The sequence below is a fragment of the Tetrahymena thermophila genome (genome assembly GCF_000189635.1).
Source record: "Tetrahymena thermophila SB210 genomic scaffold scf_8254764, whole genome shotgun sequence".
In the NCBI taxonomy this organism is placed as follows: Eukaryota; Ciliophora; class Oligohymenophorea; order Hymenostomatida; family Tetrahymenidae; genus Tetrahymena; species Tetrahymena thermophila.
In genome coordinates, this window is record NW_002476523.1 from 191785 (window position 1) to 215690 (window position 23906).

At 23.0% G+C, this 23906-nt stretch overlaps 5 protein-coding genes across 5 annotated transcripts; 4 read left to right on the top strand and 1 right to left on the bottom strand. All coding sequences in view use genetic code 6, as the record gives it.

Annotated features, from left to right (window-relative positions):
• Positions 1-661: 661 nt before the first annotated feature.
• TTHERM_00633340 (cation channel family protein) lies at positions 662-14180 on the top strand (the record flags this gene model as incomplete). Its single annotated transcript, XM_001010072.2, has 15 exons — positions 662-794; positions 916-1783; positions 2310-2419; positions 2920-4622; positions 4690-5078; positions 5747-8340; positions 8728-9053; positions 9131-9508; positions 9823-10217; positions 10299-11127; positions 11428-12341; positions 12398-12542; positions 12675-13074; positions 13126-13740; positions 13810-14180. The coding sequence occupies 15 exons, from the start codon at positions 662-664 to the stop codon at positions 14178-14180; spliced, it is 10170 nt and encodes a 3389-aa protein (XP_001010072.2).
• Positions 14181-15415: 1235 nt separating this feature from the next.
• Positions 15416-15982, top strand: TTHERM_00633350 (ciliary basal body-associated B9 protein; the record flags this gene model as incomplete). The annotated part of the gene is made up of 1 exon (XM_001010073.3): positions 15416-15982. The coding sequence occupies one exon, from the start codon at positions 15416-15418 to the stop codon at positions 15980-15982; it is 567 nt and encodes a 188-aa protein (XP_001010073.1).
• A 1458-nt stretch (positions 15983-17440) lies between these two features.
• TTHERM_00633360 (histone H2B.1) lies at positions 17441-17809 on the top strand (the record flags this gene model as incomplete). Its single annotated transcript, XM_001010074.3, has 1 exon — positions 17441-17809. The coding sequence occupies one exon, from the start codon at positions 17441-17443 to the stop codon at positions 17807-17809; it is 369 nt and encodes a 122-aa protein (XP_001010074.1).
• A 1814-nt stretch (positions 17810-19623) lies between these two features.
• Positions 19624-22055, top strand: TTHERM_00633370 (hypothetical protein; the record flags this gene model as incomplete). The annotated part of the gene is made up of 3 exons (XM_001010075.3): positions 19624-20144; positions 20808-21303; positions 21381-22055. 3 exons carry the CDS (start codon positions 19624-19626, stop codon positions 22053-22055), a joined length of 1692 nt encoding a protein of 563 aa, XP_001010075.3.
• Positions 22056-22548: 493 nt separating this feature from the next.
• On the bottom strand, positions 22549-22977 carry TTHERM_00633380 (hypothetical protein; the record flags this gene model as incomplete). The annotated part of the gene is made up of 1 exon (XM_001010076.1): positions 22549-22977. One exon carries the CDS (start codon positions 22975-22977, stop codon positions 22549-22551), a length of 429 nt encoding a protein of 142 aa, XP_001010076.1.
• Positions 22978-23906: the final 929 nt, after the last annotated feature.

A 23906-nucleotide genomic window follows, 5' to 3' on the forward strand; every position in this document is an offset into this window, starting at 1 on the left:
TAATAATAAATTGAATGAAAAAATCCTATTTTTATTATGATAAAATTACTGTTAAATATAAAATATTTCTTTCAAATATAAAATAATTTTAGCTTTTTAAAATCAAAATAAAATTGATTATTTGTTTTAAAAGAGATAGATAAATAGATAAATAGATAATAATTCCTTATTAAGCGTTAATAAATTTCATTTATTGAGTAAATTTGTTTTAGCATTAAAGTTAATCTTATTATTTAACTACTTTAACTTTTTAAATACGTTTAAATTAAAAAATTCTATAGAAAGTATCAATTTATTCATAGAATAAAATTTGTAATTCATCTCTATCTACTTGATGAGTAATTAATTATATTAATAATATTTATAAAGATATAAATGATTTAATCTAATTGGAAATTTTTGATATACATGTATGTATATTTTTTTTGGCTAATTGTTGGCTTCTTAGTAACTAGAGAGTACTAAAAGTAATACTTAAAATACAAATTATATAAATGATAGAAGAAATTCGTTGCTTTATTTGTAATGGATTGAAATACTTAAAAATTTGTTTGTTATTAAATGAATGTAAAAGTAAACAAACACTTTAGTCATTGATATGTAAAGACTTATAAATATTAATTAAGAGATTATTTATTGATTTTTAGTTTAATTAAATCCTATGATAGAGATTTTTAATTACAACTACAACAAGAAAACTAGGTAAAGGAAAGACTAAAAGTTATAGAGAACAAAAAAGAGAAGGCTTTCGCTACTTCAAGATGTTAATCCTGACAGTTAATTTAGTGGTTTAGGTAGATTTTTTAAAAATAGTTAAGAAAATTTTAAGCATTTAGAGTTTGATTTAAGAATCAATAGTTATATTTAGTAAAAGCAAATGATGACAAAGAAATATATTTTTTTTTGTATAAATAGATGATTATAGCTAACTGTAAATTGAAAGGAAGAGTACAAAAAATATATTAAATTATTTTAAAACCTTTTCTTTTTATTGGTCTCTGTTAATTAACTGCTTTCATATTTATACGCTGCTATCTTCTGTATTTTGGATGAGTAATTTGGGGTATCCAAGTGGACCATATTTATCGATTGAAATAGTCATAGAAATATTTATTATAGTTGATATTATTCTTAGGATAATATTCTCGAAGTATGCAAGAAAAAATAAATTCTTTTTTATGAATTTCATATTAAACGAAGTGACTGTGCAAACCCTTTTTAATGTATTATACATCATATCTGCTATTCCGCAAGCAACAATTTTAAAAATAATTATGAATAACACTAAGTTTATAAATGAAAATAATATATAGCTTGAAGATTATTTAAGTTATATTTTTGGAATTAATATTATCAAGCTCTTAGATTTATGGAACTTCTTTTAGAAGCTGGAATTCGTTTTTATTTATACGTAATTTCGAAAAATAATTTATATAAAATTCATAAAAACTTGTTTGATGTTTTTCTTACTGATTCACTACGTAGCCTGCTCTTGGACTTTTATAAACAAAATAGAAAAAAACACATAAGCTTAGTCTGGTTATTATTTTGAAGATTTAGATTAGTCAGGAGATTATGACATTTTCAATAGGTACATTTTATCACTCTAATGGGCTATTGAAGTCATGAGTGGAAACTCTACAAACGATGTCGTTCCTGGAACTAAAATGGAGATTTTATTATCAGTCTTAATGATGGGAGTTGGAACTTTTATCTTAGGAGCAATCTATGCTAATTTTGATACTTTGCTTTACTATTCTAATTTCTAAGATTATAAATAGAGGTAATTTATTAATTAATCGGTTATTTAAAAGTCTACTTTAATCCCAAATTTAATTAAGTGTTTTTAAAATCCTATCACATTTATTAAATGCATAAAATGTCAATCAATCAATGAATGATTAATAATAGATAGACGATTTCTCTAAAATTAATTAAATAATTCAGCTTTATATTAAATATTAAAAATTTAAATAAGGAGTGGTTGGCAATTAACCTTTATTTTTCAAAAAATTTTTTAGAGCAGTTAAAAATACTGCAGTTAGTTATTCTTTATTAGCATTTTAAAGCCAAAAATGATGAATTTTTAGAGTAATTTAGTATCCTATGCAAAATATATATATAATTATATATAGCCATTTTAATCTAATTATTCAATCTGATAAATTTTATGAAAATATTACCAAAAAAATTAGTTTTTTATTATTTTTAGACATAATATTTTTTTTTTTATTTATCAGCTCTGTCTGTCTGTCTATTTGAAATATTAAAAATGAATTAATTAATTGTCTTTAAAATATAAAAAATAGAACAAGCTAAGAGAAAACAAGAAAGTTTTGTAGATATAAAAATCTTAGAGGCATGATTTTTAAGAATATTAATAATTATTTTAACCATATCCTATAGAGTAAAAATGATTGTAAATTCACTTACTTATTCTTTATTTTTTAAATTATTTATTTTATCTAGTTTTAGAATTATTTAGATCTTAAAATTCAATTTATTAGTAATAAAAACAATTTATCATGAATTTAATAATTCATCTGATAAATAGAAATAGTTTCACTGAACTACTTACTTGCTTTAAGAAATAGAATAAATAATCTTTCTTAAATATTTTAGCTTAAAATTATGCTATCTAATCCAACTTCATCAAATAAAAAATTTCAGAGAGAAAATATAATTAATTTTCATTTAAAATTGAAGATAAATAAATAATTTCTAATAGCAAATAAAATATTTAATTTAATTTGTTTGCTTTTAAGTCATTTGCAAACAAAACAGATTCTTTACTAAAAAACCTATTTTAAATAAGATTTTAATTTACAATTTTTATTAAATTTAATTTGATTTTTAATAAATTTTACAGCAGTATTTATTTATTTAATTTGACAAAATATTTTCTTTATTTTTTAATAGATAAAAACTAACTGGATATAATTTAACTTCCTATGAGCCTTTAGGTAGAATTAAAATTGCATTTAAATTAGGATCTTATTAGGAATGTTAAACTTCTTAATTTGGGCTCACCTGACTTTATACTTGAGACAATGAAGTACCTTTATCCAAAAATTTGCATGAAGGGCGACATAGTTATTTGGTATGGAGAAATAGCAAATGAGATGTATTTCATTAAGAAGGGAAAAGTTTAAATAATAACTGAATGCCATTCAAGAGTAATTGCAATTTAAGAAGAAGGGTCATATTTTGGAGAGATTGGTTTGTTAATTACAGGCAAAAGAACATGTATAGTGCAAGCTATTGAAAATTGCATCTTCATGTGCCTTAAAAAGGAACATTTCGATTTAATTATGCAGCAATTTCCTGACTAAAAGAACCACTTAATTAAAGTTAGTAAGCAGAGATTGCTAACAACTAAAGCTTCTGATTTACCTTAAGATAAAATCATTGAAAAAGTAGAATTTGTAGATTAAAAAAAAGATGATAACTTTTAAATGTCTGCTTATAACGTATTCATGAGCAACTTAAGCATGTACAACGATAGCTCTAAAAAAAATAAAAATAAAGCTGTAATGATCAGCAACAGCCCAAGAGCGAACAACGATGAAGATAACAAGTAATAAATTGCAGACATGTCAATTCATGAAAATAGTAATAAACATGGAGAAAACACTCCAAACAATAACAATGTCTCAATATAAAACTCCGATCCTTTAAATAATAACAACAATAATAATATTACTAACAATAACAATAATAACTTAAATAAAAGCATCATTACAAATAAAGATAAGTCTAGCTATTTTAACTCATTGAAATTAAAACTCTATTAGAATTTCTTGCGCAGGTCTTAGGCATTCAAAAATAATTAAAACACACAAGCTTCTTCTAAGCGTTTATGTGATTATAAAAAATTAAATAACTTGAATAGCATTTGGAAAGGTATAATAACTTTTGTGCTTGTCTACAATCTGGTATTTGTACCTCTTTCAATAGCCTTTTCAATAGATTTTGAAGGGGGATTTCTAACTTTAGAATATTTTAATTTCATTATTTATTTTTTGGACATTATTTTTTGTGCTTACACTTCTCAGAAAGAGAAAGAAAAGAGTTAATAAAATAGCTACTAGCCAGCTTCTAAATTAAATTCAAACGATGTCAATTCTTAATTCGTTGACTAAAATCAAAGTTAACTTAAGGCGTCAAATCAAAATAAATCAGCTTTGAATTCAATAGCTTAATCAAGCGTAGAAATAAATTCTAAATAAACTAAAACCTAAGAAAATAACTTTAATTATAACAAAGCAGTTGATAATTACTTCAAAAAAACTACCTTTATAGTTGACATTCTCTCAACGATTCCAATAGATATCATGCTCTCTTTGCTTAATGTTAATCCTATATTGTGCAGAGTGACAAGGTTGCTTAGACTTACCAGAGTCTATAGATTGTTTAATCTGTATAATCTACTGCACAATCGTTTATAATGGAATAAAGCCTATTTATTTTTTAAGTTTTTTATTATTATTGCGTATGTCAATCACATTTTTGCTTGCATTTTTTATATCATCGCAATTAATGAGCTTGGTTCAGTAACTAATAATTTATTTACTAACTTTGACTCATAAGCTATACCTTCAAGAGTCCCTCTTTTCAAAGAAGTAAATAAAAAAATTAATTATCATTTTTACACTGTAAAATCAATAAATTACTTCATTTATTTAATAGGACATATGGGCTATTTACATTGAATTTTTATACTATTCATTCAACTTAACATCCTAAGGTTGCTTTGGCACCGTCCAAGCTATGTCACTTGGAGAAAGAATTGTATAAAGCTTAGTCGTACTCTGCTCTAGGATTATTACTATTTTTTTTATAGCTCAGGCACTCAATTCTGAAAAAATGGATAAAACGCTCTCCAACGAAACGAAGTCAAAAATGGAATCAATCAGAGTTTTTCTTCATTTCAAGAAATTCCCTCACAGCATAAGCAACAGGATATACAAATTTTATGACTTCCAAAATATGAAATTTAAAGGAATAAATGATGAAGAAATCTTATCTGAGTTACCAAACACAGTTTAGAATGAAATCATTCTCTAGCTATTTTAGAAGTATTTATTGATTTTTTTCATTTCTTTACATTTTTTTTATCAAAATTGTTCATTTTAAATTACAAAAAATAAAAATTTTATTTTCTAAACAATTGTTTTAGAAAATGTTTTTGAAAATATTCCCTCATAAATCATAAATGAAATAATAAATTAAAATATTTAAATAATATTCATATGCTCTCTCTGATTTTATTTTTCTAAAAAATTTCAAAACAAACTCCAATTTAAATAAATATTTGAATTTCATCATCTGTTAAATATATATTATTTTCTTTCTTTCTTTTAGATATTTATTTAGATTTCGCTGAATATTTCAAATTTGAATGAAAATATCAGAATATTAAATTAAGATTATTTTAGATTTTTTTCTGTGAGATCAATGAATTTAAGACAAGTTATAAATGAAATAAATACTTTTTTATTAAAATTCAAATAAATTATCCAAATAATTATTAATTAAAATGATTACTTTGATTTTAATGAGAAAAAACATTTTATGCACATATTAATTTCATTGAAAGAGTTATTAATTTATTTATTTAAAATCAAAATTTTAATGAAATAAATTTGATATTTAATGAGAATGAAATTCAATACAAGATAAATTTTAAAAAATTTTATTTAACTTTGATAAAAAAACAAAATAAAAATTTTTTATTTAAATTTAGCGTGCTTTAAAAGATTTAAACGAATTAAGCTAAAGACAAAGGCGTTGTACTTTCATTAATGAAGATGATGAAGTAAAAAATTATTCCTAAAGATGAGCATGTCTTCAAAAAAGGAGAAATAGCTACAGATATGTATTTTATTATTGAGGGATAAGCTACTGTGATGATAGAAGATGAATTTTATTTGAAGCCTCCTGTAATTTTAGCTGAATTAAAAGAAGGTGATTACTTCGGAGAGATGGCTATTCTTGATTTAAAGATAAATGTTAGAGGAGCCTCGGTTATAGCAAAATCCAACCTCCATTTGGCAAGCTTGGATATTAAAGACTTCAAGTTTGTGTGCAGCATATACCCAGAAATATACTAGATCATCTAGCAACTAGCTGATTAGAGGAAATTAAAAAATAAATAGAAAATGCAGAAAAAATCTAATAAAAGTATAAAAGTTAATAAGGATAATCAAAATCATCAGGAGGAAGAAGAGGAGAATATTGCAGATGATAATTTTAAAACAAATCCTGATCATTTAAAGGAAAGCACTTTAATAAAGCCAATATAAGAATAGAGAAGTGATTATTTACTGTTGAAATAAAATGTTGATACGAACCAAACAAAGATTCTACATGATTAATTATAAAATGAGACAAATCTTTTTACTAATGAAAATAATGTAACTTCTTAGTAAAAGAACCTCAATTCATAGCATAAATTAGTTTTTAATCCAACAAAAAACTTGTTAGGCCCTTAGATATATAATACGAAGGTCAATATAAATTAATTTGATTTTTAAATAGAATCTGTTGAAGATAATATATTCAATAAAAATAATAAAAACATAAGAACAGCATAGGAAGAAACCAATTATTAACTTGAATAGGATATTTTAATGATAACAAATAAAGAATAATAAGGTCAAGAAGAAAATCATCAAAATGAAATCTAGCAACAATTAAATAATTAAACTTAATAGCTGGAATAGGTTAATAAAGCTAAGAAAGATTTTTTACTTTACATAAGAAAACAGTCAAAGAAAAACACTTTTATTCAATAACCGAAAATGAAAACTTAACCTTTAATCGAAAATAACAATGAAGATGATTTTAATATGGCTAATTTCAACAAGAATTTCGGAGAAAACATCACTTTAAAGAGGAAAAAGAAATAAAAAAGCTAGGTAACTACTTATAATGAGGTGAAACAGCTTTTTTAAGAAGACAATAATAGCCTTACCTAAAAAGATAGTTAAGGGAATCCTTTTAAGTAATTGAATAACGGAGGAGCTCAGTCTACTAATATTATAGATTTGATTGATATTGATGAAACTAATTTTAAAAACAACAAAATGTATTAATAAAAAGACGATCACAGCGATTAGATTAAGAAGGAGGACTGGACTATCAGTTCAAATACAAATATTTAATCGATCAATTAATATCAAAATAATGGAGAAGAATAAAAATCTTTGTTTGAAAATTTATTTTTACTTAAAGGAAACTAAAAGTTAAATAACTAAGATGAAAATGAAGAAAATTTTACTGAAAATGTATTAGAAAAAGAAAGCAAGAAGTAAAGCATGCCTAACATCTTATCAAAAATATCAGGTTTAAATGATGAAGACAATAAATTAGATAAATAAAGCATCTTTAATAATTCTCCTATTAACAAATAAGAAGAAAAAGGAATAATGTTTGCAGAAAATGATGAATATAATTTTAAATTGGATGATAATAAAAATAAAGCACTATCAATATCCTAATAAGATCAGATTCAGCCATCAAATAATGAGCAAAAGAAAAAAGATGACTATAAAATAAATATATTTTTGTCTGCATAACGCAGCTTAGATAGAAACTCAGACAAAAAATCAGAAGAAGATCCTAATTTGTAACAGTTTACTAAAAATTATAATTCTTTTACACTTGAAAATCATGAAAATTAGCTAGAAAACATATTTAAATAAGCAAGAACTATGGAACCGAGTTTAAATAATGACAAGAGTGCTATAGATTCTGCTTTAATATTTTAGAAAAGCTCTTTCCAAAACAAAAACAAGATATTATTTAACAAGAGAAAAAGCCAATCTGCAGAAAATTTAGTCCTAGGGTTTAACCAAGAAAGCTCCTAGCATTCTTCATAAATTTAGCAGTCATTCATCAAAGAAAATCAAAAAAATACATTTTTCTAATCATAAAAAGTGTAATCAGAATATGATAAATAAGATAAAGTATTAGAAGAAGAGTTACCAGACTCAAATGAATCATCTTCACTATCCAGTATTAAAGGTGATGAAGAACAAAAAGGATTTTAAATAAGAAAATCAGATCTGAATTTTAAAACATCTTCATTGATACTTTATTCCTCAATAGCTGCGAAAAACTTAAGTACCTTCAAGCCAAATCATTTTCTAATTTTCAAAAGACATTCTCTAATCATGATTATAGTATCAATTTATAGTTGTATTATCATCCCTCTTAACATAGCTTTTGAGTAGGATTTCTCATTTAGACACAATGTAGCGCTTCTGATAATTGAAGTTCTAAGCACAATAATCCTTATAACCTTCACTATCCAAGAATATAGAAGAAACTCCTTAAGTATTTATTTAAATTTTTTTACCTTTAAAAAAAAACAATAAATAAATTTTAATAGTTTTTGAAAGAAATTTGTTTTTCACATAATTATTGAAAAAATCTTCATATTAATTTGCATGAAGAAATGAAAATTAGGCATATTAATTTTCTTCTTCTTCTTCTTCTTCTTTTTATTTTTTAAAAATTAAACGAAAATAAAAATCTAGAAAGAAATAGAAGCTAATTCATTAAATTTCTTCTCATTATAGTTAAAATTTTAAATAAAAAATATAAAAATCTTATTTTTTATTGAAAGCTTTTCAAAGAAAATAAAAAAATTTCAACTATTTAAAAAAAAAACAGTTTAAACAAAAAAATTTTATGAAATTTTATTAATTTTTTAAAATAAAGAACTTCAAAAAATGAAGAAGAAAAGAATGAAAGGAAAGTTTATTGATATTTACGATTAATATACAGCTATGAAAAAAGTTTATTAGCATAAATTTCTTATAAATCTGATTATAGCGATTCCGTTTTGTTTGATTTTTGACCTTGCACAAATAGATTAGCATAGAAATGACATATTTCTGATAATACTTTCTCTTAATAGAGTAGTTTGCATTTACAATATTTATTATTCCATCCGCTACTACGACTAGAATTAGCAGATCTACATAGAGATTATAAATAAGTTTATGATAATAGCTTTTTTAAATCACTTGAACGCTTGCATTTGGGTAACAAAAATCAAAATATTTACATTTAACAATTAAGAAAAATTTCTATTTACTGATTAACATTTACTTTTTAATAGGTTGTAATTGGCAAGCAGGAGTCAGATTGGAATCAGTGCTGGTTTAAAAGAATTTCTACTACACAAATTAACTAAAAGGAACTACCAAACATTACAATATCTGACTTTTCTCTCTATTTGAATGCATTAAGTTGGGCATTTTAAATTATGACACATACAACTACAGGAGATTCTTCAGCTGTCAACACTAGAGAAGAAATTTATTCTTGCATAGTCTTTCTTTGCACTATTTTATTTTCAATTAGCTTCTTTGCAAATATTTCTTCTCTTATCAAAATAATATCTTCATCTTTAAGAAGAGATTTTCTAATGAGATACAAATTAGTTGTAGCCTTTATTAAGAAGATGGGACTAAAGCAATTTAAGCCACTTGTAGAGGTATAATTTAAATTTCTCATCTACGTTTCTAAAATATAAATAAAATAGCAATGAATCTTAACAAACATTTAGTAGTAATCAGATAAATCATTTTTATCAAATTATAAAATTTCATTTAAATAAGATAAAATTTTCTTTACAAAAATGATTAATTTTAATTAAAAAGCTTAAAGAATATTCTTGAGATAAACAAAACCAACATTTTTTCTTTTTTTTTGTTTAACAATTTTAAATTTAAGTTTTTAGTTTATAAAATTAATTATAAAAATTAAATTTTTTTATCAACCTTTTTATGAAAATATTTGTTTTTAAAGATTTATTTTAGTTATATTTGGGAAACAATGCTTGGTATTGACGAAAATAAATTTTTAAAAGAATTTCCGGTAGATTTAAGAGCAGATATAATAGAGTATATGTATCCAAAGCTTATAAAATACTCAATATTCTTTAATATCGGACATAAATGGAGAAATGAATAGATAAAACTGTCTGTTTTAAGATTCTTGACATTCGAAATATTCATGCCAAATGAGGTAATAGTTGTGGCTGGAGAAGTATGCAAGGATGTATTTATCATTTTAGAAGGATAAGTTGAATGCTATAACTTTGAACTGTTTAAAATGCTTTAACTCAACACAGGAGATTTTTTCGGAGGAGTCTTAAATAGCAATCTTAGAAGAATCAAGCAGCCAGCTTACATCAAAGCATCGTAAATAATTTTTAATCAAAAAAATTAACTTACTTATTTACTTCATAGTATTGTGTAAAATCAATCAATTTTTTAAAATAGTAAAATATGCAAAGTAGGAAAGTTGTGTTTTTAAGATTTTGAGATAATTTGCTAAGCTTTTCCAGAATGGTTTTAAAAATTGCAAGAAATATAAAACGAAAGATATTTGTTATAGATGAAGTGTTTAAAATTTTTCAACAAGCCATAAATTTTTGATTTGAAAAAAAGAGCTTTAGGTGCTAAAGTGAAGAATGCCACTCCAAAGGATAAATATAAATAAAAAGCAATGAATTTTAAAAATGCAGCAGAGCCATATGAAATAACAGAAGAACTCTTAAAAGAGTACAAAAACCTAAAAATACAATTTTAACAATATGAAGAATCTAATTCTATAAGCTAGTCTGAAAGCTAAGGAGAATTAAGCAGTCATTCGAGCAATATATAGCAAACTGAGACTAAAAGTCCTGAAAATTTATAGTTTGAATCTCATAAAAGCCATAATCTAACAGTTAACTAAGAAAAAGGTACTTCAAGCAATAGAGGCCAGACAAAAACAAAGATAAATCAAGTTGTCCCGAAAATAAATTTTAATAGCTTGATATTAAACTCTCCAACCTCTGAAGGTTAAAAATAAATCTAGACTCAAAAGCAGTAACAATTTTTAGATTTCATACAGTAAAAAATGGATTAAAAAATAGAATAATAAGAACACACTGTAAACAGTAGATTACAGCACTAAAATAATAATATCATGAATAACATATAAAGCTAATTAAATAATAACCTCATCATAGTCAAATCCAAAAAGCTATAAAGATCATAAGTTTTGAATTTACCCATTGGCGAACAGAATCCTCAAGAAATCTTCTTTACTGATCCAAAATAATTTGTATAAATTTTTTTTATTTTATTATTTTTAATTATATTTTTTTTGATAAAATAATTTTTCATCAATAAATTTATTTTATTCATTATTTTATATAATATTGGCTTATTTTTATTGATTTATTTATTTTATTAGTTATTATTTATTTAATTATTTTTTAATTTATTTACTTTATCAATTTTATTGATTTATATGATAAATAACTCTGATAAATTATTTTTTATTTATTAATTTATTTGCCATTCTAATTATGGTTGATATGTAATTTATTAATTTATACATAAATGATTTTAATTAAAATAGAGCTTTGATAAATATCCAGATGATGAGATATTCTTAGTATTAGCAAATTTAAAAAATGTATGGAGATTATTAAAAGAATCAAATAGGAATATAAAAATATTTTTGCATCCAGCAGGTGATTTGAAGTAGAACCTTGACTACATTTATATTACATTTGTTTCAATTTATTTACTTTACGTACCAATTACTATTGGATTTATGCATTGTTGCAATATCAATGTAGTTATTTTGATAGAAGTCATTTATATCTTTTGTTAACTGTCACATATCATTATGCAGTTGAAAACCCCTCCTTATCTAAATGGCTCGATACATGCTGACTAAAAATATATAAATTAATTATACGTTTAGTAATATAAACATATTTATGATGCTGTTACGATTCTACCTCTTAACTTGATTATATTTATAATTAAGAACTAAAATTTGATTAGTAATTCAAGTCATTACGTTGTGTAGGTGATATTAGATATCTTTCGCTTGAATTCTCTTCTTAATTTCAAGTACCTTTTTTATAAGTTTAATAAATTGCACTCTTCACTTCGTAGCTTCTCAAAAGCTTTCAACATTATCAAACAAGTCTACTTTTTCATGAGCATAGTTAATCTTATAACTTGTCTCTGGTCATGGGTAAATCAGTTAGGACAGGAATATACAAATGATACATGGATGATGCGTTTTAGCTTATAATAAGAATCGTTATATATTTAATATTTATATTGTGCCTTCTTTGTTCTAAACACAGTTTAATCTACAGGCTATCCTTAAATGGTCATAACAAACGACTTGGAAAGAGGAACTTTCATAATGATGGTATTAACTGGCTACACACTTTTTGCAGCAATAATAGGGCTTTAACTAAATCAGCAAATGAGTTTAGATTTAAAAATGCATGATCTTTACATAACTATGGAGTAAATTAATTAATTAATCAAAATATTTAATCAAAACTTTTTTCTTTTAAAATCAGGAAAATCTATAACTTAATAGAAAGCAGCAACATGCCTAAAGGTCTTAGATAGAGAGTTGATATGTATTTCACATATCTAACAGAAACTAATATGAATGATATAGACGAAATTACAAAGATAAAAGGCATGATACCTACTACTATGGTAATTCATTTATTTATTTACTTATGTATTGATTTATTTATTTATTAATTAATTAAATTTGTATGTAAAAATTAATATTTATTTATTAAAGAAATATAAATTGAATATTTTGTTTTTTAAAATATAATTTAGTATAACAATATCTTGTACAATCAGGCTAAACAAAATTTAAATCAATTTAAAGTGTTTAAGGATTTAAATAATTCTTACCTAGTAAGGCAAATATCTCCTCTTCTCAAACAAGAGATTTTTTTAGAGGGAGATTACATAATCAGAAAAGATGAGTTTGGAAACAGAATGTTCTTTTTGATTTCAGGAAAAGTCTAAATAGTCTCAGAAAACGAATTTCAAACTCTCAAAGTCATAAATCCAGGGCATTTCTTTGGAGAAATATCTCTTTTTACTGAAAATTACAAGAGGATAGCTTCTGTCATAGCTAATACTGTTGTGCATGTCTATTCAATAAAAAAATCTGATATCCAACCAATATTTTAGTATTTCCCTGAATTCAAAGAGTATATTATGAAATAAGGTAAATAAATATTTTTAGTTTATCATTCAATCATTTCTGTTTTTTTAATAGCCACTGAAAGATTAAGAGATACCAGGTAAAAAATATTAAATGAAGAAAAAAGAAAGTCTATATTCAATAATGATGTTGCATTTAAAATGCTAGATAAAAATTAGAGCTCTCCTCCAAATACAAGATAAAGGTCACCCTAATTTTTTAATGTTTATTCAGGATAAAATAGAAAGGAAAAATAATAATTTTAAATAAGTGATGAAGAAGAAGAATAAGCTAACTAAATTTAAAAATAAGAGCAAAATTAAGTGATTATTATTACCAATTAGCAACAGCAAAAATAAAAAAATAAAAGTACTCACGATGCCACACCTAAATCTTAAAAAAAGACAAAAGATGGGTCTCAGAAAATTATTGATAAAAAATCTACTATAAGCAAGAAAAAATTAACAAAAACTCTTCATTTATAGAGAAAGTTTGATGAAGATTTTGAAGCTAATAATGAAGAAGTTGATTTGCTTATTTAAAATCATGACTTAGATCTTTCTGATATAGATGTTGATCTTCCTAACAGTATAGACCAAGAAAGCAAGTAGATTTACAATACAGTAGCATTAAGCAATCTTTTTAATGTTAATAAAATAGAGATACTCTGCTCTCGTTATAAAGACCAAAGTAATTTATTTATTTATATATTAATAAATTTAAATGAAAACATTCTTTAAATGGCATTTTTAATATTAGGTAATGTTAGCAAAATAAGAAGACATAAATTAATTAAAAATAATCTTACCGAATTCACAGAAGATGAAGGATAGAATGGAGATGATTCCTCTGAGAAAACTCTTATTAAGGATAATACATAAAAATAAGATAAAAATGATGGTTAGAAAAATAATCTGCAAGATTTCAGAGAAAGGATTAGCTTTAATGAGTTAGTGCATTAAAATGAAATGGATTTCAAAAACCATCCAGACCTGTAAAGTCGAAGAAGATTATAATTTAACAGAAAGAGTGAAAGGAGATTGAGTAGAATTAATCTTAAAAAGTAAATTAAGCTATCTAAATAGTCAGAAATGAGGCTTTAGTGGGGTATGAATTTAGAATATAATTGACCTCAAATACAAGTATTTTTGATATATGATTCGATTATGCTTATTAAAGCTTATATTAGTGTTAACTAATTAATTGATTATTAATTAATTAATAAATAGAGTGGCCAAAAAAGTTTTAATTTTCAAAACAAAATCTTATTTTCAAATTTTAATAATTTTTACAAAATAAAATAAACAAATAAATAATAATCTTTCAATATTAATTAAATTAAAATAAACTCATAATACATACATACTAACTAACTAACCAAAAGCAAAGTAAATACTTGATTTTGAAAATAAAAATTATGTAAATAAAAAAATTGATATAATAAATATTATAAATTAACTATAAAATAAATAAAAAAGTAAATGTATTTATTTATTTATTTTTCATAAAACTTTCAAAAATTTTGTCAAATATTTCTAAATTATTTCAATATATTTAAAATTAACATTTATTTATTAACTTAAAAAATAATAATAAAGAAAGAAAGACCAAGTTTTTATTAATAAGTTAAAAAATAAAAATAAATGGCTCATTTTAAAAACAAAAACTTTATTATTAAGGTTTATAATTACTATATTTTATTTTAAATGATATAGTTACTATCATTTTATTTTTCAGATATTTTTGAATAATAAAATTAAAATCCAACCATTTTCTTAATTCCTCTTTGTTAATACTAAGAAACATGCATTTATAATGTTTTTTAAACATTTTTAAGTTTAGTTTAAATCAAAATACTTTTTAATTTTATTATAAATGTTAATAGATAGATAGCTCTTTAAAATTTTAATTAAAAATGATAATAATTAAATAATTTATAATAATTTAAGATGGATATAAATAACTATTATAAATTTATTAATAAACAACTGTTTTAATTTTAATCATTCATTTATTATTTTTTTACAAAAAATAAATGTGAAATAAAATTTTGATGCAAATTGAAATATCATAAAAAAAAAGAAATTTATTAAATCTTGTTTGGATTAAATTTTAGATATTTTAGATGACATTAGATTTTAATTATTTATTCAATAACTTTATATCAAAAAATATTCAAATTAAGGAAAAAATTTTAAAAGTTGAATAGATAGATCCAATTACAATACAATACAATAGAAATAAATTTAAGTTTAAACAAGGTTTTTTGTGTAAAAACAAAAATAGTGGATTGATTATCATCAAATCTTCATAAAATTGAAACAGTTTATAAAAATTACAACATTGTGAATATAGAAAAATCTAAATGAGTGATCTTCCTAGACCTTAAGTCAATATAGTAGGGAAAATAGCAGGAGCTAAGCACTTTGATTACCAAACTATTTATGTAAAATATAACTTTCTTACAGGTGAAGAATGGAAAGTTGTTGCTGGTATTACTTAAGGCGATACATTTTAATCTACTGGCATGCTAAATTAGGTGATTCCTTTGGAACATCCCTTTGATATAAATTATGCAACCAAGTCTATTAGAGGCTGGCCAAAATTATTAGTAGAAGCTTGGGGTATCGATGCATAAGGAAGAAATAGTTTAGCAGGATATGGAATTATTGGATTACCATTTTAGACAGGCGAATACAATCTCAGTATTCCTTGTTGGAGACCTCGCCCAGAATTCTCAGACACAATTATTGGCTCATATCCAGAATTAGTGTACAAGGATGTATTAGTTTCTAGTGATTCAAGATTTGCATTTAAAACAGAAACTACTGGTTTTATAACTGTTGACGTAGGAGTATTTACTAAAGACTTTAATCTGCATGGTGTATAGCTTTAATAAGACGCTGATGATGAAGATAGCTTAAATAACTGAGGAAAATCAAGTAATTATATATATAACAAAAAGCATGCAAAAGCTAGTCAAATAAAAAGAAAAAATATTAAGATAAATGAATAATCATTTAATAGCTTCCCTAATTTTTCAAATAATGTAAAAAATATATAAAAAAGGCACATGTGAAAATGAAATTTTAGTTATGAAAAAAATGAATAATTTAAAAAAAAAAGTGATTGTTGACTAAAAATAATTTCAAATAAAATATAATTTGAATGATAAAAATTCTTAGCAATCAATCTCTAAAATAAACATTCTTTAGCCTACCTATTAATCTTAAATACACACATTCTATCTATATAAAGCTAGTTTCTGTAATAACTAATATATCAATGTCTCTAAAAAAGCATTTATTCAATAAATTATGAATTTATTAATATAAAATAATAAAAAATTAGCATAAAATATAAATTATTTCCAATGATTATTAATTAATATTTAATACATTTCTATATTTGTTAAAATTAAAGCAAATTTAATAAAAATGCTCAAATATGTTTGTTTGTATAATCTCTTTGCTTCTTAGTCTCACAAAAATTGAAAAAAAATTCATTTTATTTTTTTACTAATAAAAATATCTTAGCTTATTTTCCTATTTATTTATTTTATCAAAATAATTCAAATTAAACTATGTTTTGTCCATTTTATTTATCTTTAAAATAAATACTCTAACTTAATTAATATTTATTTTGTTATTAATTTATTAGAATTTTAGTCTTTTATTGATAAATAAATAAATATAGGCATGTCTGTCTAAACGAATTTTAACTCTCTAACAATTTGATTTATTTATTTATTTAATTATTTTCTTATTATTTATGAATATTTCATTTATTTTTTAAAATTGCTTTTATATTTATTGATTGATTTATTTATTTATTTATTGACTGTCTATTTATTGTTTATGAAGCACTGTTTATGATTTTGCTATTAAAAATAAAACACATAATTGCCGTTTAAATAAATACTCTTTTAATATATTTATAACTCAACCTGTCTCAATAAAATAAATTGGCTTGCTTTCTCTTTCCTTTTCATTTTTTAGAAATTAATTGGTAGAGAAATTAAAAGAAATGGCGGAAAATTTTAAATGCGAAAAAAAAGGATTTTTAATTCAAAAATTGAGTTTAGAGAAATGAGCGGAAGCTGAGAAGAGAGAGAGCACATTGAATAGTTTGCTTGGAGCATTCAAGTAAAAGCTGGGGTGTAATTTGGTAATTAAGCCCCCAATAGATAAATAATAAATAAATTATCCAATTTAAAAATAAATTATCCAATCAGAACGCAGAAAAAGAAGATTATCCAATCAGATGCTTTTTTAATAGAAGATACAGATAACTGGAAGAGATAGAAAAAAAGAAAAGGATAATGCAGAAAAAATCATAATTTAATCAAAAAATATAAATTAAAAAGAAAAAAAGTAAAAAATCCATTTAAATGGCTCCCAAGAAAGCTCCCGCTGCCGCTGCTGAAAAGAAGGTCAAGAAGGCCCCCACAACCGAAAAGAAGAACAAGAAGAAGAGATCAGAAACCTTCGCCATCTACATCTTCAAGGTCTTAAAGCAAGTCCACCCTGATGTCGGTATTTCCAAGAAGGCTATGAACATTATGAACTCCTTCATTAACGACTCCTTCGAAAGAATCGCCTTAGAATCCTCTAAGTTGGTCAGATTCAACAAGAGAAGAACCCTCTCATCCAGGGAAGTCTAAACCGCTGTCAAGCTCTTATTACCCGGTGAACTCGCTAGACACGCCATCTCCGAAGGTACCAAGGCCGTCACCAAGTTCTCTTCTTCTACCAACTGAGAAAATTTATTGATACATACTTGCAAACAATTATTAATCATAATTTAATCCAATAAATACATATAAACAAAATATACATCAACCTTTTACCATATAAAATACTCTGTTTTATAAAATAACTTATTATTAAAACTGTTTTATATATTTTTTATGGTGTACTAATCAGTTTTCATCGAGTTTAAGTCGTCTCAATCACTTCTCCATCCATTTCCATATACATTTTACTTAAATATCTTCATTATTTACTCATTCATTTATATATCACTTAGATGTTGATTAATTCTATTAGTTAATTAATACATAAATAAGTACTCAGTCTTTATTTAGATAAATAGATAATTAGATAGATAGATACTCTATTAAATTTAAAATAGATACGATTTCTAAGAATTTGTTTTATTTTCTTAACAAACTATCCTTAAATTAATTAATTAATTAATTAATTATCTAGCAATAAAAAATCAAACTATTCAAAATCTTTATTTATTATATTTTTTAGCTTCCAACATTAATTTTTTTGAAACAAATTTTATTGATCTTTTATTAATTCAAAAGAATACTAAAATTTATTATTTCAAAGCAAAATATTTACATTAATTCAATCATAATTAAATTTAAAATATTCAGCAAGCTTTTTTCAGTTTAAATCTTAATATATCATGGATATTATACGTTTTTAATAATATATTATTTGATATTAATATTAATAATCAAGTAAAATAGTTAATAAATAAATATGTATTTACATAGTTATTTCAAGCGAATTACTACTCAAAAGAAGATTTTATAAAATAAAGAAAAAGTATGCCAATAATTTTTAAATTAAAAACACTTTTATAAATTTTATTTTAAAAATACAAATTTAAATATTTTTTAATAATAATTTAGCATAAATTGCAGGATTTTAACTTTAAATAAATTTTAATAATTAGCAATTAATCTATCAAAACTTTTAATATTGAAATTAAAAACCTTTTTTAAGTTATAAAATTATTAAATTTATAAATTAGAATTATTTATTCATTTTTTTATCGTTTTCTACATTTAAGTTTATTTATTTATTTTTAAAAATTAATTTATTTTTTTTTGATTAATTCATTTTAAATTACTTTGAATTTATTTACAAAATTAAATATTTTTATTTAAATTTTTTAGTAAAATAAGATTTAATGAAATAAATAATTATTTTATTTAATATTTACTTTTTTTTAATCAAATTCTATTTATTTTTTATCTTATTTTTTCTTTTTATATCAAAACTTTTGATAGTAATTTGTTAGTATTAAGGAATTTAAATTTAGTATTGCATTTTAAATGAATTTAAATTTTTTGTTGATAAAATCTTAAATTGCACCTTAATATTTAATACTGTATTAATAAGACAAATTTTTCTAGGATTTACTTTTAAAAAAACTATAACAGCTATTTAAAAACTAGTTTAAATAATTTTGATAATGTTAAATTGAAAAGAAGCATATTAAGTAAGACATGTTAAAAAAACAATATGCCATAATTTGATTTGATTTTAATGAATTTGCTGATTTGTAACTAAAAAATTATTAAAATTTGACTTGGTAAATAAGTTGATTTAGTTGTTTATTGTTTGATTGTTTGGGTAAGGAAATCAATCAATCAAATGATAATAATTAATTAATTAATACAATAAATAGAAAGTGTAGAGTTAGATATAGGTACATCAATCAAAATATAAAATAAGTGTTTAATAAATAGATAAATAGATATAAAAGTAATTTAGCAAAAGCATTTGAGAGCTACTAAAATTATAATTTAATTGGCATTAGAAAAATATAGTCATGGTAGATACATTTTCAAATAACTAGTCCTCTATGGGACTAAGCAAAAAATTCGGAACGACTACGAATTATAATTTACTTTCTAACATCCCTAGGGCAGTTATATTGCAGATTAAGAATGATGGAAATCTTTTTAGATAAAGAGCTGTTAAGTTTAGTTAGGAATTATGGAAAACAATGAGAAAGAGCGATTTTACTTCCAATCGCTAACTTGGTATTAAATTAATTGAGTAAATCTATGAAAAACACAAGGAAGATATCATTGAATAATTTTAGATCAACTCTCCTAATGAGTTTCTCAATATATTCGATTCAGATAATGATGGATTTTTGAATGAAGATGAGTAGATATTAGTTTTCTCTACACTTAAGGAAAAAATGCAGCATACTGCAAATAGTTTACTTAAGATTTAGGAATACTCTGAGTTTAAGCTTCTGATGAAGGAGCTCAGAGAAATCGAAATTTTAATTGCTGAGTATTAAGATCAATTGAGACAACAAATTTATAATAATGAATTAAAGTAAAAATTTGTTTCATTTTGCACTCTTTATCAACACAAAATAAAGCAATCAACAATTTTAAAGGAAGAGTTTGTTTACTGATTAATATTTTAAATGTTGAGCTTTGGCATTTAAAATTAAATATGAAGCTTTTACAAAATAAAAGATCATTATATTTTCATTAATCATTTATTTATTTATTTTTACTTTTGCAAACTATTATCAAAAGCGTTTCATTAACATTCTCAATAAAATTCTCATCAGTAAAACAGCTATAAAATAAATATTAACAAAACTATTCAAAATTAAACTAAAAAACCATAAAATGTTTTAAGGCTAATACAATTCCTTTTATTCTTATTATCATAATAAAATATCTTCCAGCTTTCTTGTGTTTTGATTAATATTTTTAATGAAACAAATTCAAAAAATAGATTTAATATAAATTAAATTGAAAGATTTCATATTAATTAAATTGAAATAAATAGAATAATTAAATATAAAGAACAATTTGAAGAAAGTATTTAATAAAGAAAACATCGTTTGTTTGTTTATTATTTTATTAGATATTATTCTAAGAAAAAAATATTTTTGGTTGATATTAATTTTAACAAAGTATTTAGATTTTAATAAATAATTAAAAGTTAATGTTTTTATTAATTCAATTTTTATATTAATTATAGTCTCTATTAATAAATTGGTGAAGAGAGACTCGATGATTTCTATGATTCTTATTATGATGAGTTTGGAAAACTTGAAGAATATAAAGCACAGAGAAGAGCAGAATTGTAGCTGAAGTAGGTAGAAGAGAGAAATATGCTGGAAGATAAACTTGGGAAAGCAGTAGAACTTGTAAAAATTAAACCTAAAAAGAAACTAAAAGAGTATTAGATTCAAGAAAAATTAGTCTCTTTAGATGAAAGGGTTGAAGAAGCTTTAGATTTCAGAAAAGAGTTAAAGGATTTGGAAGCTAAGGAACAAGAAAGAGTAGAAAAACTATAAATTGAAAGAGCTGAAAAGTAGAGATCGAATCTTTAAGAAAAGCATAAAAAAGAAAGACAATAGCTTGAAGGTAAGCTTTAAGAGGCACAATTCAAGTTAATTATAAAAATGAAGAAAGATTTTAATACTCTCAGTAAAAAAAACCATCTTCACGAGCATGAAATAAAAAGAATTTAAGTAAATATTTTTGATATCTTTTAATAGATTTGATTTTAAAATGCACATGTTCATTCAACCATGATAATTTAAAAAAGGGATTAACTTCTAAAGGTGCTATGAAAGATGGACTAAATCAAGGAGAACTTATGAGAACTAAGAATAAATCAAGATAGCAAAATAACATAATTATGGAAAGTAAAAAAATCACATCTAATTTTAATTCTTTGCAATCTTCTGAAGATTAAAACCCTCTCTTTAGAGGCAGAGTCACTCATGGTGGAGGAGCAACTACAGGAGCAGGAACAATCAACCCATTTTAAGGAGTTGCAAGAAGCACTGTAAGAGGCCATTCCACCTCTGGAGGAAGCTAAAATTAAGTTGGAACTATGAATACTAATGTTTCCTTATTGAATACAAATGTGGTTTCTCCTAAACATCAATTTTCTTCTAATTAATAATACTTGTAGCACATTATAAAACACGGAGATATAGTTAATTTTTACATCAAAAAGAAATGGGGAGCTGACTTACCCGTTAATCATAAATAAGAGCCACATAATAATGGAAAAGCTATTCCAAACCATGAAAAAATTGAAAGAATTCTCATGGCCAAAAAGAAAAGTAAGCTCGATATTCTTCCTTCTTTAACAGATCTTTATGACGAAGAACTCAATTTAAGGGCATTTAATGAAACCAATAGGTCAGAAGAAGAAATAAAAAAAGAGAAGTTAAAGAAGAGACAATATATCAACGAAATGCTTTCACTTTGAGCAATCAAGCAAAAGAAAACTTCACATTCATCATCCATCCATCCATCTATCTATTTATGCATTCATTCATTCACCCAATAATTCTTTTTAAAAAATATTTCTAAAATAAATAAATAAAATATAATTTATGTTTATAAAACTATTAATTTAACATCTCTCTCTATATATACATATTATTTTTATCAATAATATAATATTAGAATTCATAGTTTTAAAAATTAATATAAAATATCATTTAATCAAAGAAATGAATGAATTTGATTTAACTAACTGATTACTTTTCTTTGTAATTTAATTTTAATATATTATTAAATTACTTGATTTTCATGGTTTATTTCAAGGAAAAATTTTAAATATTAAAGCAAATTATATTGTTTCATAAAAAGAAAATTTAATGAATAAAATTATTATTATTATTATCATTAATACTTGACATATAGAAAAATATAAACTACGCAAAAAAATTATTTTTTTTAATTAATTAAATTTTTCTTCACATTATTTTCTTAAATTCTTAAAAGATTATATTTAATGTAGAAGTATCAATATCTAAAGTCTTATCAAATTGGCATAACTATAAGTGGTAATAGCATAGTTTTAAAATTTTTCTTCTAAACATCTTAAATTCTTCAAAAACCATTGGCTTTTTTGCCTTGTCATACCAATATGATAAGGAGGTGAGATGATATGGTACTACTTTAGCATATAGAGACCATATCAAATCAAGATCTTCCTGAGTGACTGTATGTGCTAAATTAGGTCTTGCTAAGAGGTCATTTTTATAATATTCTTAATTTAATCTAGATATTAATATAGAAATGTCTGGGCGACATTTTAGTAATTCATGCAGGGTATTAGTTATATTGCTAAGTCCTTTGAAGTGGTCAACAGTTTTTTCTTCAAGTAGTTATTAGGAACTCATTTATATATATATTTTATTTTTTTTATTATTTGACAATTTAATTTATTATAGGAAAAAGAGATATTTTAGGCATATTTGAATCTGGGAAAAAAAGAATATTTTGATAATTGTTTTATTTTATTTTGTAGACACTTTCAAATTTTTTAATTTGTTGGATAAAATGAATATTTGGATACTTTATTTGACAAAAATAAATAAATAAATAAATTTAATTTAGATAAATAATTTTAAAGAAAAATCATATTAAATTTATTTAATTTAACATCTAATCAGACAAAATATTTTCAAAAGTAATAAAAGAAATTAGAAAACATACAAAATAAAATTTACTTGAAAATTGACAAAATGATTTCTCAAATAAGACAGAAAATATATTATAAATTAATATAATGACTAAATTTAATGAAATTATATATATAAATATGAATATTTCAAAGCACTTAGCTCTTATTTTTATTGATTTAAAACAAAATAAATTAGAATTAAATATTTTTAGAAAAATCATATTTTAAATCTTTAAAGAGAATCCTTTAACTATTTTTTTGATTTCTACTTTTCAAAAAAGTTCTTATTAAATGTAAATTTTTAGAAATTTTTCAACAACATTTAAAAATATAAATGAATGAACAAATAAATATATGGGAATTAAACATTTATTTTTACATATTTTAGAAAAATATTTTATAAATTAACTAAAAAATTTTATTTATTTTTAAATAAATAAGCATTTTATAAATTAAGTCAAAAAGATATTTTGAAATATTGAATTGTTTATATTAAAAACCAATCATTTTATAAAAACTAAATTGTAGTTGAAAAACAAACTACTATTTATTCGATAAGAATTTAATTAGATTAAAGTTTAAAATAAATAAAGAGTTTCAAAATTAGTGTTTATTGATTGATATAAATAGAAAGTGATAGTTAAT